The 16,334-nt window shown below is 46.2% G+C and overlaps 2 protein-coding genes across 3 annotated transcripts in view; one reads left to right on the top strand and one right to left on the bottom strand.

Moving 5' to 3' along the window:
- The first annotated feature begins 1,198 nt into the window (after positions 1-1,198).
- Positions 1,199-6,423, top strand: RPL31 (ribosomal protein L31). Its single transcript, XM_030838795.3, has 5 exons — positions 1,199-1,247; positions 1,644-1,750; positions 4,819-4,944; positions 5,917-6,029; positions 6,353-6,423. The coding sequence occupies exons 2-5, from the start codon at positions 1,644-1,646 to the stop codon at positions 6,382-6,384; spliced, it is 378 nt and encodes a 125-aa protein (XP_030694655.1). The 5' UTR covers positions 1,199-1,247; the 3' UTR covers positions 6,385-6,423.
- A 729-nt stretch (positions 6,424-7,152) lies between these two features.
- The window catches only part of TBC1D8 (TBC1 domain family member 8), a 121,650-nt gene continuing 112,468 nt past the window's right edge, over positions 7,153-16,334 (bottom strand). For both annotated transcript variants that reach the window (XM_030838777.2, XM_030838781.2), the window contains exons 18-20: positions 10,100-10,189; positions 9,589-9,686; positions 7,153-8,253 (exon numbers count right to left, since the gene is read on the bottom strand). In XM_030838777.2, coding sequence (XP_030694637.2) covers positions 7,792-8,253; positions 9,589-9,686; positions 10,100-10,189 — 650 coding nt within the window. In that variant the 3' untranslated portion in view covers positions 7,153-7,791. The remainder of the gene's footprint in view (positions 8,254-9,588; positions 9,687-10,099; positions 10,190-16,334) is intronic.

Genomic DNA, 16,334 nt, shown 5'->3' with positions numbered 1-16,334 from the left:
TGATACAGAAGCTTTCTTAAAAGTTCTAAAAGGATCCACAAAATATAACTATATATATATATCTTTACATCTAAACTGGTTGCAAAATGTGAATATCACAGATTTAACGCGTCTGTATTTTACAACATGCTCATTCTCACACCTTCTCAGCGCTCCAGTTTTAACATACCGTTCTAGGGTTTCAATAACTCACCCAGTAAAGTTTTTACACCTCCCTAGGTTTAAGGATCTTATCATGCCCTCGCCCCCTCCAAAAGAGAACGCAATTTCTGATCGGCAGACTGAAGGTCCAGAGTTGTGAACCCGTGGGTTTGGCCTGGGGACGCGGGACTTGGCTCTGTAGTCTGTCAACTCACACCCGACCTCCTGGCGTCAGGTTCCTCCCTTTTCATTCTCAAGGTACGTATCTTACATCAGGTGTTGGATAAAAGTGCTGCTTCTATTGCTATTATTGGGCCATTTTGTTGTGATAGAGCGAAAAACAGGTATTTCTTTAAGGTCATGAAATCATATTGATTTCTCCAATGTAATAGCTTGTATAGTATTTTACTCTCCCTTTCTAAGGTGATTTTGTCAACTACTAACAGTCTCCTAAATTGACACTTCATATAGTCAGTTACAAACTGGCAATTTTGATTTCGAAACACTTCTTGTGCAGGCCTCTGCTCTACCCCCCTCCTCGCCCCTAGCCCAGGTCCCACTGCGGCTGATCGCGGCCCCCCACCCAACCCCGAGAGGCTCCCCGGTCCGGGCAGCGAGGACGCCCTTCTCGCGAGCCCGCTCTGCCCGACCGGAGCCCCTCCAGGGCGGCAGCCGCGTCAGTCATCTCCGGGCCTCCAGCCGGGAACACAGGGTCAGACACCGCTGGCCGAATCACTGAGCGAGTGGGAATAACAGAAGAGCGACTTTCCTCCCCGCCACGCCCTCCTCCACCTGGGGACCAAGGTCCGGTTTCCTCTCAAGAGTAAGACCGGAGGCGCAAGTCCCTCCCACACTCGTTCGCGCGCAGGAGGCGGGGTCGCGCGGCAGGAAGCAGGCGCGGAGAGCGCGACGCTCCAGGTCCCGCGCCCGAGGCCCTCTAGATTTTCCCTCCCGGCGCGCGCCGCTTACGTCACAGCCTCGCCTCTTCCCTCCTCTCACCCGCCCCCTCCACCCGCCTCCAGGTGACCCGGAAGTTGTATTTGCGACCCTGCTTTCCTTCTCCCACAATCCCTCCCGGTCTTCCTTTCTAACCCCGGACGAGCAAGGTGATTATGTGCGCTCGGTGCCGGCTGCAGGAATCCGGCGGCATCCTCGCCCCGGATTGTGTCGACTAGGACAGCGGGCTCTCTCTTGACCCGGCACGGGGCCCCGCGTTCCGACGGCACGGGAATCTGCCCTGCATTTAAGGGCTCCCGGAGACTGGGAGAGAGAGTGGCCAACCTTAGGGGAACCCGGGCCGCAGGGGTTTCCGGGGCGGGGGCACCTAAGGGGCGCGGATGCTTGGGCTGCGCGGGGTGGCCGGCTTGGCTTTGTCCAGACCTGGGGCTTCAGGGGCCTCGCCGGACCCGCTCCGAGGGCGGCTGCGTGAGGCCGGGCCGGGAGGGAGGACTTGGCTTGGGTTTGTCCCACTCGCTCTGAGCCTCGTTGTTGCCTGGGCTTAGATGGCTCCCGCAAAGAAGGGCGGCGAGAAGAAGAAGGGCCGGTCCGCCATCAACGAGGTGGTGACCAGAGAATACACCATCAACATTCACAAGCGCATCCACGGAGTGTGAGTACCCCTGCGGTCGTCTATGCCTTGCTGATGGGGGCTCCCGAGATGGCGGTCTGGTTGTCCCTGGGGTCAGTCTAGTCGTCTGGATGCTGTGTGGTCTAGAAATTACGCATTTCTTCAAAAGCTCGTCTGTATTCCGTGGACCCTGTTTAAGGCTTACAGGGGTTAAAGCGTAATGCTCAGAGGTTAATACCTAGACAGATTAGGTTTCTGGGAGAGCCAACTTGGAGAAATACGGTAACGATAAAATCATTTCACTCTGTTTCGCAGTTACACCTTGGCAGGCCTGAAGGATGAAGGATGTGTATATGAGGGGAAGCAAGCTTTTTCGATGTGTCTAGGCCTTAGTAAAGGTAACCAGTTAGCTAAAGCTGTGCCCGGCCCAGAATACGAACACTCCGATGGGCTTCCTTTAGTTCGCTGACCTCCACAGTTGCGTAGTAACATCGGTAAAGCTGTAATGCCGCCAGTGCAGCTGCTGGAGGGACCAGAAAAGAGCGTATCGGTGGGGTTATAGGGCAGTGTTTGTGCCGGCGACACCTGGAGGTTGTGGATTAGTGAGGTGCAAGCATATTGGGAACGATCTGGAACGTGCTGGTTCTTGGTTTTCGTCCCTGGGGTTTGGTTGTTCCCTGTTCTCAAGCTTAGCGAGGCTTCCCGTTTTTTCTGCACATGGTGCTTACTAGTGATGATGGAGACCAGACCTCTTCTTGAATACTGTTACTTGGGGTATTTTTGATAGCATGTGTTGCACTGCAGAATACTGTATTCGGGCACCAGTCCGTGGAGCAGAATTGCCTGCGCTTGCTCGGGCAGTCTCGTATCTGGACAGCCCGTTTTGTGAGGGAGCTCAGTGTGCAGCAGCGTCCGCGCTGGGCCTGGCGTTTCCGGCCAGGCGTTGACCGTGTGCGAGCCAAGGAGTGTCGTGTACGTGGGGTCTCGAGGCTTTTGGGGCAAAAGTCCCGTGCCTTTTTTGTGCATAGATGCTGCTGGTAACCACGTTCTCTTCCCCTCACCCCTTAATTTGAGGGGCGTGCGTATATTCGTTTGGGGAGCATATTAGGCACTTACTGTGTCTTGGGCTCTGTGTATTCAACAGGGAACCAGAGAGCCTGCCTTCCTAGTTTACTTAGTAGGGGAAGTTAGACAAGCATCCAGATACAAAACGGTGAAAAGTTGCAGGTGGAAAGTAAGTCACAAGGTGAAAGGGGTGGTGTTTTAAAGGCCACACAGTTAGCGGACATTAGAAGAGTGGGTGTGAGGCATTGTGGGTGGGCAGGTTTTCCAGGCATTCTGTGCTTTGTCACAAGAGCCCTAAGTGAAGACCTCACGGAACTAAAACCTTCGGTCATACTTGATGGGCAGCAATTCATTCTTCGCTTTACTTCCAAAGATCCCACAGTGGTGGTTTTCGTGCTTCCGCAGCTGCTGCCCCTCCCCAGTCTAGTCTGTTGTTACTCACAGCCCGTCCTCTTAGCGTTGAGTCCAGGGCTCAGCCCCTCTCTACCTATGCTTGGTAACAGGGGCTAGCTTTAGGGTCTCGCGTATCCAGCTGCTGTTAACCTGTATACTTGGGTGTTTAAATGGGTATCTCAAAAATTTTACATGGCCCCACACCAAACTCCTAGCGTCCATCTCCACCCCTGACCTTCCCATTTCCCTGTGGCCTTCGCGGCAAGTGAGTGTGTCTTCTTGGCTTGGCCTTCCCCAGGCTGATCGCACTGGTCCCACCAGTGTTCTCTTGATGGTTGCAGTTAGCGGCTCCAGCTCCTGGCTCCCTCTTCCAGCCCCAGACACCCAGGCTGTTCTCAAGGCCCCCACTGGCTTCCCATCTTAACTCAGATGAGAAGCCAAAGTTCTTGCTATGATTCCACATGGGTTGGCCACTTTCTTTCCTAATCAAAGCAGGCAAGTACCTGATTCAAGCTCACAGTTTGGGTTTAGTTTTACCTTTTTTCCCTGCCGTAATGCTTTTTCTATTAGGTAGATAAATAGTTGCCCTTATCATCTTTGGGTCTGGACTTCAGTGTCTCAGTGGCCGTCTTACTTGAAACCTGCAGCCCCCTTCCTTCCCTAATGCTCCCTCTTTTCCCTGGTCTGTTTTTCTCTGTGGCGCTTGATACCATCTGACATACTCCATGTGTCAACTACGAAAGCTACGTGGGAAACAGGCTTTTGTCTGTTAAACCTACTGCTGTTATCTCTAGTGCTTTTTATTTCTAGGTGGTTAAATATTTAAGTGAACGAAGCGACCTTGCTTGATGGATTCAAGGAGGCTGGTGAGGGGTAGAGCAAAGGGAGCAAGGGGGACATGGTAATTGACATGGCTCCTGTGACAGTCACAGTCCTGGGGCGGGGGAGGACAGCCTTTAAGCTTCGGTCTCTGCCCCCCTTGGAATAACCTTTGCTTATCCAAATGCTTGACCATTTCAGCCGGTAGTAAACTTTGGCTTTTTCACGTTTTGTATTTAACTGAAAGCATGAAATTCAAAGGAATTTACGTATCCTCATCTAAACAACACATGCCGAGAGATCCGGAGCATTAACTGTTGCCCTCATCGTGTTTCTTGAGAGGGAATTGGTACATTTCAGGCCCCTGCTCTTTAAGCATACACCAAGTTAATAATGAACCGTTAAATCCCATGTCTTAAGATGTGGCAAATAATTTAATAATGTTGTGACCCGAGGACACGGTATTTACTTCTGTGTTCTTTATGTTCAAGCATATTCTAACATCATTCTTAGATTATACTCTCACTGGCAGATGGTATTAGACCTTGGGGGTGTTTTTGTTTTATCAGGAAAGGGTTGGCCAGTGTGTATATTAGCATCTCTTAAGGATCGTATACAGAGTCCTTGTTCTATGTGACTGAAAGTAGATTGTGTCTTCTGTGTCCCAAGTATTATAGTAGTTGCTGGGCATTACATAGTGGTGGAGAAAAGAATTGTTCCTGCCCTGTTCAAGGTTTAGTTTAGATTTGCTTTATGAGAATAGGACATGGTATATCGTGTATTTCATTTAATTTTGTACTTAATTGATTTATTTACTTATGGTTGAATCTCAGGGGTTTCAAGAAGCGTGCCCCTCGGGCACTCAAAGAAATACGGAAATTTGCCATGAAGGAGATGGGAACCCCGGATGTACGCATTGACACCAGGCTCAACAAAGCTGTCTGGGCCAAAGGAATAAGGTACTCAAGTTGTCTGTGTTGTAAGATGAACTTTCACAATTCCACTAGCTAATGCACATGGAGGTATAAAGAAAATAACTGACTCAGAGAGTGGGGTAGTATCTGCAGGGAAGCCCTTTGACCTGAGACCCAAATGACATAGGAGCCAGCAGTGTGAGGGTCAGGTAAGAGCATCACGCAAATCGAGAACAAACTTCAGTGACTTGGGGACAGAGGTTGGTGAAGGTGGAGCAGGTTGTACGGCTTGAGAACAGTGGGGATGGAGAGTTAGGCAGGGGACAGATCTTGTAGGTGGTGGCACAGAGTTTGGATTTCTGTCTGGACGTATACTGGGAAGCCGCTGGAGCAGAGTTCCTGGGGGACGGGGGTTTTTTGGTTGTCAGTAGTGGGGGGTGGTCACGGGCCAAACATTGTACTGCGCACAAGGCAGGCCATCCAAATACACGCAAAAGCAAGTATCCAGCCCAAGTATCAGTAGTGCCGAGGTTAAGACCTGCTTATAAGCAGGGGGCTGGTTTTGCTGTGGAGGACGGTGGAAGTGGGACCGGCCACGGGGCGTGGAGCTGGCAGGGACTAGGTGATGTGTAAGATGAGTGGGGGGGGGGGGCGGGGGTGTCTTAACATTGGAGTCCCATGCGGTGACAGGGACCTGAGATTCAGCCCTGCAGGAGGCTGGCATTGGTGCCTGTGAGCTCCCTTGAGATAGGGGAGGAGTGGTATGGCATGAGCCGAGAGAAGTTTCAGGACACCTTCTGTCCTTGGATCAAGAAAAGGTGGGGATGCAGTCGCCTGCGATGCTGCTGAGAGGTTGGCCGAGCCCCGAGGAGGAGTTGTGTGGGAGGCGGGGAGCTGAACCTTCAACAGTTGCACGTGCTCGGTATAGCCTGCAGGGTCAGTGCTGCCCCAGCGTGGCAGTGGTGGCTGCCTACTGACACTAGTACGTCCTGACACCAGCGTTCTCTTATTTTTCAGGAATGTCCCATACCGTATCCGTGTGCGGTTGTCCAGAAAACGGAACGAAGATGAAGATTCACCAAACAAGCTCTATACGTTGGTTACCTATGTACCTGTCACCACTTTCAAAAGTAAGTTCTACTTCATCCCACAAAGCTGTTTAAGCCCTCAGCCTTTTTATAACCTGAATTCATTTGTTCAAATACTGTGCACCTATATCCCTGGCATCCTTCCAGTAGGGATATGTTACAGGCATAATCGGTAAACCTTTTTTAAATTGTGTCATGGTGTGGGAAAATGCAAAAGGATACAGAATAGGTCTGTTTTCTGGGTTGTGAAAGGGCACGTGGAATAGTAACATTTACCTAAACCCTTGAAGAAAAGGTTCTTGGGGTGTGAAAGTATGGGACGGGGTGTGTGGGTGTGGAAGGTGACGGGCTGTCTTCTTTTGCAGATCTACAGACAGTTAATGTGGATGAGAACTAACTGCTGATTATCCAATAAAGTTACAGAGCTGCCTTCGCATCTTGATTTTCCTTTTCTAGTTGCAGGTAAAATAGGCTTGTCTGTTTGAAAGCAGTTCCCAGTTACAGGAGCATTTGGAGAGTGTTTCCTAACTACTGTGCCTGGGCCCCTTCTCCCCATTCCCTGGAGTTTCTGAATATTTGCACAGGGCCTAGGTAGGTGTTCTAAGGTGCTTTTGAAATGCATCCCTGGCTTGGTAATGGCTGTTCAGGTGGTTGGGACATTGGGGGTATGATGTTAATGCTTTTACAGGTGTGTTTTGTGAATTCTAAGATAACATTTTTCCAGGCACTGGCATGTAGAACTTAATTGCCACTTTTAACATGCTAAAATGGTGCACTTTGGATATCTTAGATTTAATGAAGTATGTACAGTTCCTTTTTCGCTCACTTACTTGTGGTGGCCCCGTGAGGTGTTTTTAGTCCTGGTTTAAGTGGAGTTAAAAGCTCAGGGGTAACCTTTCTTAAAAGGTTGCTAAATTCAGCCTGAAAGCAGGGTGTTGCAGGGATCATATTTCATCAGTGCTTGTACCACTGATACGAATAAAATGCCAGAAAGAGGTCCCCTTTTGAAGCCCTGGTGATGACAGTAGTGGGGTTGGGGGCTACCTGCAGTGTAGTGTACTATCCGCCGGGAACATGGGGGGGCAGAGGAATCTCCAGGTTATCCATTCACTGGCACAGTCCAGACCTCAGACACTGAAATAAGTAAAGATATAAACAGACCAAGTCAATACAAAAATTTCTTATTAAAAAAACCTGGAGGCCAACATTGAAAGCGTGGTTTGTACACATTTTTTGGAAGGACACAAAGTGAATACAACAAATATATTAAAATGGTTTCAATTACCAGCATTGAAACGAAATTAGTGCAAAAAAGCCAAATACAATTGCACAGATAGTGGCTCTTAAATCTTGAAAGTGAACTTGATTCTCAATCCCGCCCATGTGAAGTGAAGGATGAGTGCTTGGGCTTTTCTCCTCTCTGGGTTAGTATCATACATTTGACTTTCTTATATTCCATCTGAGAACAAAATACTAGCATCACAGCAGAAGTGCCCTTTACAGCAAATCTGGTAACAGTAAAGTTGCAAGTCATAGCATCAAGGGAACTGATGTGAGACACTCTCTAGCAATGACAGTGTCCAACTGAATTCTCTTAAAGGATAGACAGAAACGCTGGAGGGTTGCATCAGTTCCCCACCCCCACCCCCCTGCCACAGCTGTGGCTGTCAGGTTGCTTATCCAGATGCCCAGCTTGTAAAGTGTACTCACGATGAACTAGACAAACCTAGACTTATGGGCTGACAGCCCACAAACCTGGCCTGTGCTTTGGTATGGAGACTGGTCTCTGCTACCCGCTGTCCTGCTACGGGCTGCTCAGCTTGAGTTCAGGCTGTGACTGGCGGTTCATTTCACACGTTTTGAGGCTGTACTGATTGATCTTGGCATTTTCAAGTTTGGATTTAATGTCCAGTGGCTTTTCAAAAAAGTTGACTAGTGACTGTTCAGTCAGAAGTGAAGCTAAAATATGTTCAAGGGAGACAGTCCAGTCCCCTTGTGCGGCTTCAGGAAATGCCTGGGACTCTCGGGGGCTCTTCCCATTGTGGGTGTCGGCAAACACCGAGTCCTGCTCAGGAGAAGGAACCAGAGCCTGCGGCTCCTCCCCTGCTTCCTGGGAGCAGCTTCCAGAGCTGCTGCCCCGCTGCCCCACTTCCCCGATCTGCAGCAGCAAAGTGGTTACCGTGGCGATGGCTTGATACAAATCATTTTCTTCTGGATCTTCATGGAACATACTGTACAGTGTTTTACAGAACTGGATAAATTCTCTCTGGAATTGAGAAAAAACAAGTCTGCATGTAGTAGCGTAACAAGAATAGAAGCATATCGTGGACTTTTTTCAAACTTAATACCTAGTTCTTTGGAAAAAAAACCACATGGTACTTTTTGAAGCAGAAAATAAGAGGTATTCTCTGCCCTTCCATCATACTGAAGACACACCGTTAATAGTCCAGGGGATTTCAGCACACATGTAGACTTGTGCTGTCTATACAGAAGTGTTAGACCCTTTAACCCAGCAAGACAACTAATGTATTCAAAAGCTGTGCACAGAGATTTGTTTATAAGGATGTTTAGGCTAGGGTTTATTATAGCAAAAGGTTGGAAACGGCCTGAATATTAAGACTGAATGAGATTATGATTTGGTAATCTGCTGGGAATGCCAAGCAGCAACTAAAGGCCATGAAGTAGAACAGTGATGCCTGATGCTTTGTCAAGCTACACACATACTCCTGCCCAAACAGAATCTTTATGTTGTGTTATAGAGGTACCGCAGGTGGAACTTAGCTGCCCAATTACTCCAGGAATAGGAAAAAGGTTGAGCTACTAATTTAGTGTTTAATGACCTGGGAGAAACATCCATGATTGTTAACTGAGGTATGACTGACAACACTGAGATTTAACTGACTTTATATCCAAAGAGTAGAATATTTGAAAGCAACTCAACAGAGTTGAGCAACACTTCTTTGTTTTGTGGGAAAAAAAACAAAACAAAATAACCCTGCTAAAGGGGTTTGAGTCCTATAATAAAGGGACGTTTTCAGCTTGAAGCCTTATCAGGACAGTATAATATGCAGTCAGTGATTTTCAGGAAACCAGAAAGAGTACACTATCACATGAAGAATGCTGATACACGTCCCCCCAAATAGCTTCCATCGCTCTAGGGCATAAATCTGCATCACAACCTGGTAAATGAATTTGATATAAAAACTTCAGGGACTCCCCTGGCGGTCCAGTGCAGGAGGTCCCTGAAGAGACTCCACGCTCCCAATGCAGGGGGCCCAGGTTCGATCCCTGGTCAGGGAACCAGATTCCACGTGCAGCCAAATTTTTTTTTAATTCTCTTATTAAAAATAAAAACTCTTCAAAGAATGAAGTGTGTGGCAGCCTCCTGAAGAGCTCTGGGTGTCTGGACAGCTGAACGGATCACAGTTTAAATGTTTCCCATTTAAACATCACAGTGTTCAGCTCCCAGAAGTTATAAGGTCTTTCTTTGATTATAGCTCTGGAGGTAACGGGGGAGGGGGTGCAGCTGAATTTAAAAGCCTACGTCTGAACCGGTCACTCAGCACAATGGTGAATCCTCTGCACAGAATACAGTCCATACCTGGCTCATTTTGGGCAACTCCTTCTCAGTTTTGTCTTTCTCTTTGGCTAAATCTTTAATCATCTGCTTCAGCTGTTTCTGATAATCAACTGTATCACCTTGAGACAAAGGAAACACAATATATACTTTAGTCTAAGTAAATTCCATGAAAGCAAAAGGAAACTAGGTAGAAAGGAATGGTGAGGGGATGAGGAATTCCACTAAGCAAATGCCGTATATACAAACTGAAAAGCAGAGACCAGAAGTCTTGTTTTACAGAAAGTGGTCACAAATAGATGATAGTAGCCGAGTTACCTCTTGCTACAAGAGGAGCCCTGAAAGATGAAGAGAATAAAGTGGTGGTGGCGTTGAAGGCAGTTTGGAAGGTTTCTGGCCTCTGAAAGCAGTGGTCTCAGTGTTAACTCCCAGGCAGGAGGGAATAGATTAGTCTGCTTCTAAGAAGAGCCGTGAAATCCATTGCCCTTAACCATTGCAGTGGTGTGCCAGACGGAAGATAATGAAAAGTATGTACCATTGGACTTGCCAAAAACCAGGGGTCTTGACGTCGACAACAGAGGATTCTTCAATGGTGACTGGCTGTCTCGGTCATTTTCAGTGAGTGCTTTTTAAAAAAAAAATAAAAATTTTTAAAAATTAAATTGAGGAAATTGTGTCTTAACCAAAACTGACAGAGTAATTTAGCTTTTAAGGTAAGAAAACTAAAGGTGAAGCTAGGAGCCCCCAGCCTGATGGCCGCAGGGTCTTCCCAGGGTCTGTGAACCCTGTGTACTTCAAGAAAACATCACACACCAGTAACGCCTTTTCCCAGATGTCTATAGATGTTGTAATGATACACGGGTTCACAGGACATTGCTGATACTGACCTAGAAAAGTGTATGTGTGGTAAAATCCCATTTTGTCAAACTAAATATAAGTATATACATGCACACATGGAATTCTAGAAATAAATACACGTAGATTTCTGGATGGTGAATTAACAAGTAATTGCTTTAAACTGAGGGTATTTTTTTCCAGTAATTGGCACATACTGCTATACTTACATAACTTCTAACAAAAATTAGAAAAAGCTTAACTGAAAGCAGCATGTTACCATTACGAGTGTTCTTGAAATATACAAAAATACAATTACATCAGAACCCTCACACACTGCTGGTGGGAATATAAAATGGTATAGCCATTTTGGAAAAGTCTTGCGGATCGTCAAAAAGTTGCCATTTTTACCTAGAAATTCCACTCCTAGGTATATATCAAAGGGAAATGAAAACATATCCACTCAGAACCTGTACACAAATGGTCACAGCAGTTCCAAAGAGCCAAAAAAGTGAAAACAAACCCAAATGTTCATCAAGTGATGAATGAATAAATTGGGGGATGCCCACCGGGGTATGACTTCGGCTGTAATAAAAAGAGTAAGCACCGACATGCCACACGACGGGCAAGACCTGAAGACATACTAAGAGAAAGCAGTGAGACACAAAAGGGCACGTACGGCATGACTTCATACGGTATGAAAAGTCCAGAATAGGCGTATCTGCAGACAGGAAGCGGGGGCGGGAAATGTGTGGATTGGGGACAAGAGCTAAGGGGCACAGGCTTGCTTTTTGGTGTGAAAATGTTCTAAAATTGCAACAGTGGTTGTGTAACGGGATATACTAAAAAACATTAGACTGTACACTTTGAAATGTATGGTGTGTGGATTACAGATCAGTAAAGCTGTTACCAAGATTATAAAAGGGATTGCAGATGAAGGATCCTCATTTTTAAAAGGTTGAGACTTAATAGCCATTCACTGAGAATAAATCAAAGGCAAAATTCTGTTGTGATCCAACAAATGTCCACAAGATGGCACCAAAGCCTTGATTAATCTACCCTCCTTCCTACTTGAGAAGCAGGTTCCTGGGGTTTGGAAGGTGGGAGGCTGTTTGGGGTGGTTTCTTTTGTTTTTTCTGTTGGGTCCTTTTTTTTTTTTTTTTTTTAATTTAACAAAGTTATTGAGTCGTTTTTTTCCAACTTTACCCAAAACAAATGTGAGAATCCACTCAAACTGAATAGGAGGAAAATTACAAACCCTGGATGGTACGTGGGGCAGTCACAATAGAAATGGTTTCCCAAGTAATAGCTGCTGGGATGTCTAGCGGATACTGGGTCCCTATCCTCAAAGAGCTCAGCGTATCAAACAGAAATGTGTACACGAGTCACTCTAAGAAGATGCCCTAACAGAAGAACCAATACACACAAATATCATGAGAGCACAGAGAGGAACAATTAATTCAAGGGGTGGGTGAGTGTCCAGAAAGGAGCCAGGTCAAGTGCCAACAGTGACAAGGAGCCAGAAAGGCCAGCCAACCTCTCTCCAGTCCCTGCACACAGAAAGCACCAGCATCCGGACTGGACACGGGACAGTGGAGTCTTGGCGCTCACTGGAAAACACTCATGCTGCTATCTATTCCTATCAGAAATGTAAGATACAGTGCATAAGGAAAAACAGTAAACACTGAGTGTATACCACCTTTAAAAATGTACTTTCAACCTTTTAAAATGAGATACTTGAGCTTTTATAAATGTAACATTTTTACATTCCAATATATGTGTAATTCATAATTCAAGACTATAAGTGGATTGAGAGACAGTTCTATTAAAGCTTTCACCGTGTCTCACTTCAAATTCTGCACGTGTTAAAACTGGATGAAGGATCTGTATTGGGTTATCTCGAAGCTCCCGACCTCACATGTCTGTGTGACTGGTGGGTAAGTACATCGCTTCAACAGACACAAGCACGACACCCTCCTTACGGCTTCAAGCACTTTCATTAGTTGGTGCGCATACTCATTCCCTGTAACACTGTCATCATCGCTATCTCAGCACTTTCTAAATGGGATGCTTGTGGAGGGGAAAAGCCAGTTCCACTGAAAGTTGCTTCTCTCTGGCAGAAGAGTACATAGACTGCTTTCAACACAATTTGGCCTTCACACACAGTTGACACCACAGTCATCAAAATAATACCATTTTCCAATATATTTTCTTCTTGGAAAAGCCATACAGTGAGTGGCCCCCTTCGACCCCTCCATGTAGGCTAGAAACAGCAATCAATTTCTAAGGGAACAGACTTGCATTTGGATTAATTAGGAATTCCAGTATAACCAAGTCATTGATAGGAAAAGCAAACGAAGTATCCAACTTGTGTCTCAGATATCTACTATAAGAAAGTCACCTGAGCTGCAACAAGTACTGGATGCTGGGACCATAAATCCCATTTTAGTGGCTTAACAATTTGGACGATACTAGGGATCTTAAGCACCTAGCTTTTCTCTTTTAAAAAGCTCAGTGCAATCTTTTAATTTCACAAAACGTTTCTCAGGAGGTTTATATTCTACACTTGTCATATTTTGCAAAACCCTCAAGTGACATTTTCAACTCAGGATCCCAATACAAAGAACAGACTTTCATCTAGCCTAAGCTGTCTTTCACCAAATCAAATGTGCCTGGTATCACTTCTGATGTAGCTGACATCAGTACTGCCTAAGTTATTAGATGTAAACTATCATTTTTGGATCCTGTGATAAGCTGACCTTTGTTCGAACTTTATTAGATTCAGCATTTTAAGAACGTCAGTTAACGTGGATCCAGACCAGCAGGGACACCTTTTGGGGAGCTGCTCTGCAAGTCCAACAACGTATTTCCTGAACCCCAGAGTTTCCAGGAGGAGCAGAACTGTCTTATCAGCTCCGCTCACAGTGTGCTGTCTTTACAGGAAGCCTCCGATGCCTCATTCGTTTGTGTTAATTTACCAATTCTGACATGTCATTCTTGGTAGCTTGTTTTGATGCTTCTTCCTAATGAATCTAATGTTCTTCCAGGAAATGGTCTTCTGGATGTCCAGTTAGTGTAATTAGCTGAGTGAAATGACCAGTACTTACAGATTTAGCAATTTTCAGTGAAAACTCCTGATTCAGTAATCTTCTAGAATACTGTTCATGCCTCCATCACCTAATCTGGTATCAAATCATCTGGAATATTTCTCTTCTATTTGCTAAACAGTGTTGTAGTCACCATGGGGCCAATGAACTGAGCTCTTCAAAAACTGTGAGGCCTTGGGCTTAGGGCTTCTTTGCTTCCCGAGATGCATCACCTTTGTAAGTGACCTGACAAAGCCCTCTGCCTCCTGTTTGACCCTGCAGAGTTCCAGCGCTCTCTGCACAAGGCGGGTGTTTGAGGCCAGAGGCTGGTGTGCTTTGTTTGGTTTTCCACCTCCCATCAGGGCAATAAGACATCATCACTCTTTGGGCACACAAATTCAAACCTGTAATCCTCAGTATACTTAGTAATTAGTGAGTTAAGCTTTTTTCCCCATGAGTGTGTTTGTTCCACCTTTAATCAAAATGTTATTCATGAGGGTGGAAAACAAATATTTGTTAAAATCAAATCTATTTAAATGAAAAGTGCCTAAATGTATTGTGGATCTTCATGGCCCTGTCAAATTGATGCATTTAAATAGAGGTCTTAGGTTGTCTGCGTTCTTAAGACTTTTTTTTAACTGCATCAAAAATTCAAATATTAAATAATTCAAATTCAAATATTCAAATATTATAATAATAATAATATAATTCAAATATTAAATACAGGTAAGCAAGGGAATGTAAATTGCTAGAGTCACTATGGAGGTTCCTTAACCTAAAACTAGAGTTACCACATGATCCAGCAGTCCTACCCTTGGCATATATATCTGGAAGAGACAAAAATTATAATTCGAAAAGATACATGCAACCCCAATGTTCATAGCACCACTATTTACAATAGCCAAGAAGACATGGAAGTAACCTAAATGTCCATCAGTAGATGAATGGAAACGAGGCCCCCAAACTGTCTGGCTTTGGAAACCAAGGGGAGCTTATGTCCCAGGGACCTGGGGAGTGTAGGGATCTGAGATACTCCTACTGAGGGTCTCACTGGTCCTAGGACCCAGCGCAGAGGCAGCAGTTTAAGTAGTGCCTGGACTGCATGTGAAGGAGACCCGTTTGCTAATTTTTTTTTTTTTTTTTTTTTTTGCGATACGCGGGCCTCTCACTGCTGTGGCCTCTCCCGTTGCGGAGCACAGGCTCCGGACGCGCAGGCTCAGCGGCCATGGCTCACGGGCACAGCCGCTCCGCGGCATGTGGGATCTTCCCGGACCGGGGCACGAACCCGTGTCCCCTGCATCGGCAGACGGACTCCCAACCACTGCGCCACCAGGGACACCCCCCATTTGCTAATCTTAAAGCTTCTGCTGGAGGGGCAGAGACAGGTGGGACTTGCTTCGGAAACGAAGCACCATTTTCCCCTTTGTTCACTCTACCTATACCTTGCTAGTGGAGGTGGGCGCACAGTCTCACTGAACTCACAAGAGTGCCCCGCCCCAGGGCTCTTCACCTGCATCACTAAAGCTGCAGGTGTGTCCCATACTCAACCCTCTCTCCTGCAGCCTTGCAAAAGCCAGCAGATGAACGTGGTCCACACGGGGGCTATCCCTTGATCCCCTGGCCCGGGAGGGCAAGAGTCCTGAGGCCCCACAGGACTGAAACAATCAGAAAGACGGTTCTGGGCAGGCTACCACACCCAGGGCACTGCACAGACAACAGACTGGAACACACCCCCAAGCCCACCTGCACAAAAGGGCCCATTTACTTGTCCTAGGGCTTCAACTTGAGGGACGGGCTTAGATTTGCCACACACCTAGAGACTACAGAGGCGCACTTGGAATGTAGGCAGGGAGGCATAACCCTTGCACCCTCTCTTAGCCTCACCACAGCTCTCTGGTACCTTCCAAGGGGCTTATACACTCATCTGAAGTCATGATTTTTGTAACTGTTGCCTGGGGAGCACCTCCAGATCTCCTGGTCTGGAGGTCAGCACAGTTTACAATTACAGTCCCATGGGACTCTCCCACAGCCCAGAGAGTTCCAAATACAATGAACCCAAAGAGACACACACCAAGACACACTATAACTAAAATGATAAAAGTTACAGATAAAGAGAGAATCTTAAAAGCAGCAAGAAAAAAACAACTTGTTATGCACAATGGAACCCCCATAAGACTATCAGCTGATTTTTCAACAGAAGCTGCAGGCCAGAAGGGAGTGGCGCAATACATTCAAAGTGCTAAAAGGAAAAACTTCCGACCAAGAATACTCTACCCAGCAAGGTTAATCAGAATTGAAGGAGACTGGGCTTCCCTGGTGGCACAGTGGTTGAGACTGGTCCAGGAAGATCCCACATGCCGCGGAGCAACATGTGTTGCAGCTACTGCACCTGCACTCTAGAGCCCACAAGCCACAACTACTGAGCCCGCACACCACAACTACTGAAGCTTGCGTGCCTAGAGCCCATGCTCCGTGACAAGAGAAGCCACCACAATGAGAAGCCCGCGCACCGCAATGAAGAGTAGCCCCCCACTCGCCGCAACTAGAGAAAGCCCACGTACAGCAAGAAAGACCCAATGCAGCCAAAAAATAAATTAAATAAATTAAAAATAAATAAATACAAAGGAAAGAACATTTGAATAGTCCTATGTCAACTGAAATGAATTTTAAAAAAAGAAAACAATTGAAGGAAAGATAAAAAGAGTTTTCAAACAAGCAAAAGGCGTTTATCACCACTGAACCAGCCTTACAGGAATGTTAAATGGACTTCTTTAAGAGAAAAAGAAAAACCCCTAGCTAGCAACAAGAAAACATGAAAGTCAAAATGTCACTGATAAAGGCAATATAAAG

The sequence above is a fragment of the Globicephala melas genome, chromosome 12, assembly GCF_963455315.2.
Source record: "Globicephala melas chromosome 12, mGloMel1.2, whole genome shotgun sequence".
Lineage (NCBI taxonomy): Eukaryota > Metazoa > Chordata > Mammalia > Artiodactyla > Delphinidae > Globicephala > Globicephala melas.
This window is presented reverse-complemented; position numbering and strand designations above follow the sequence as displayed.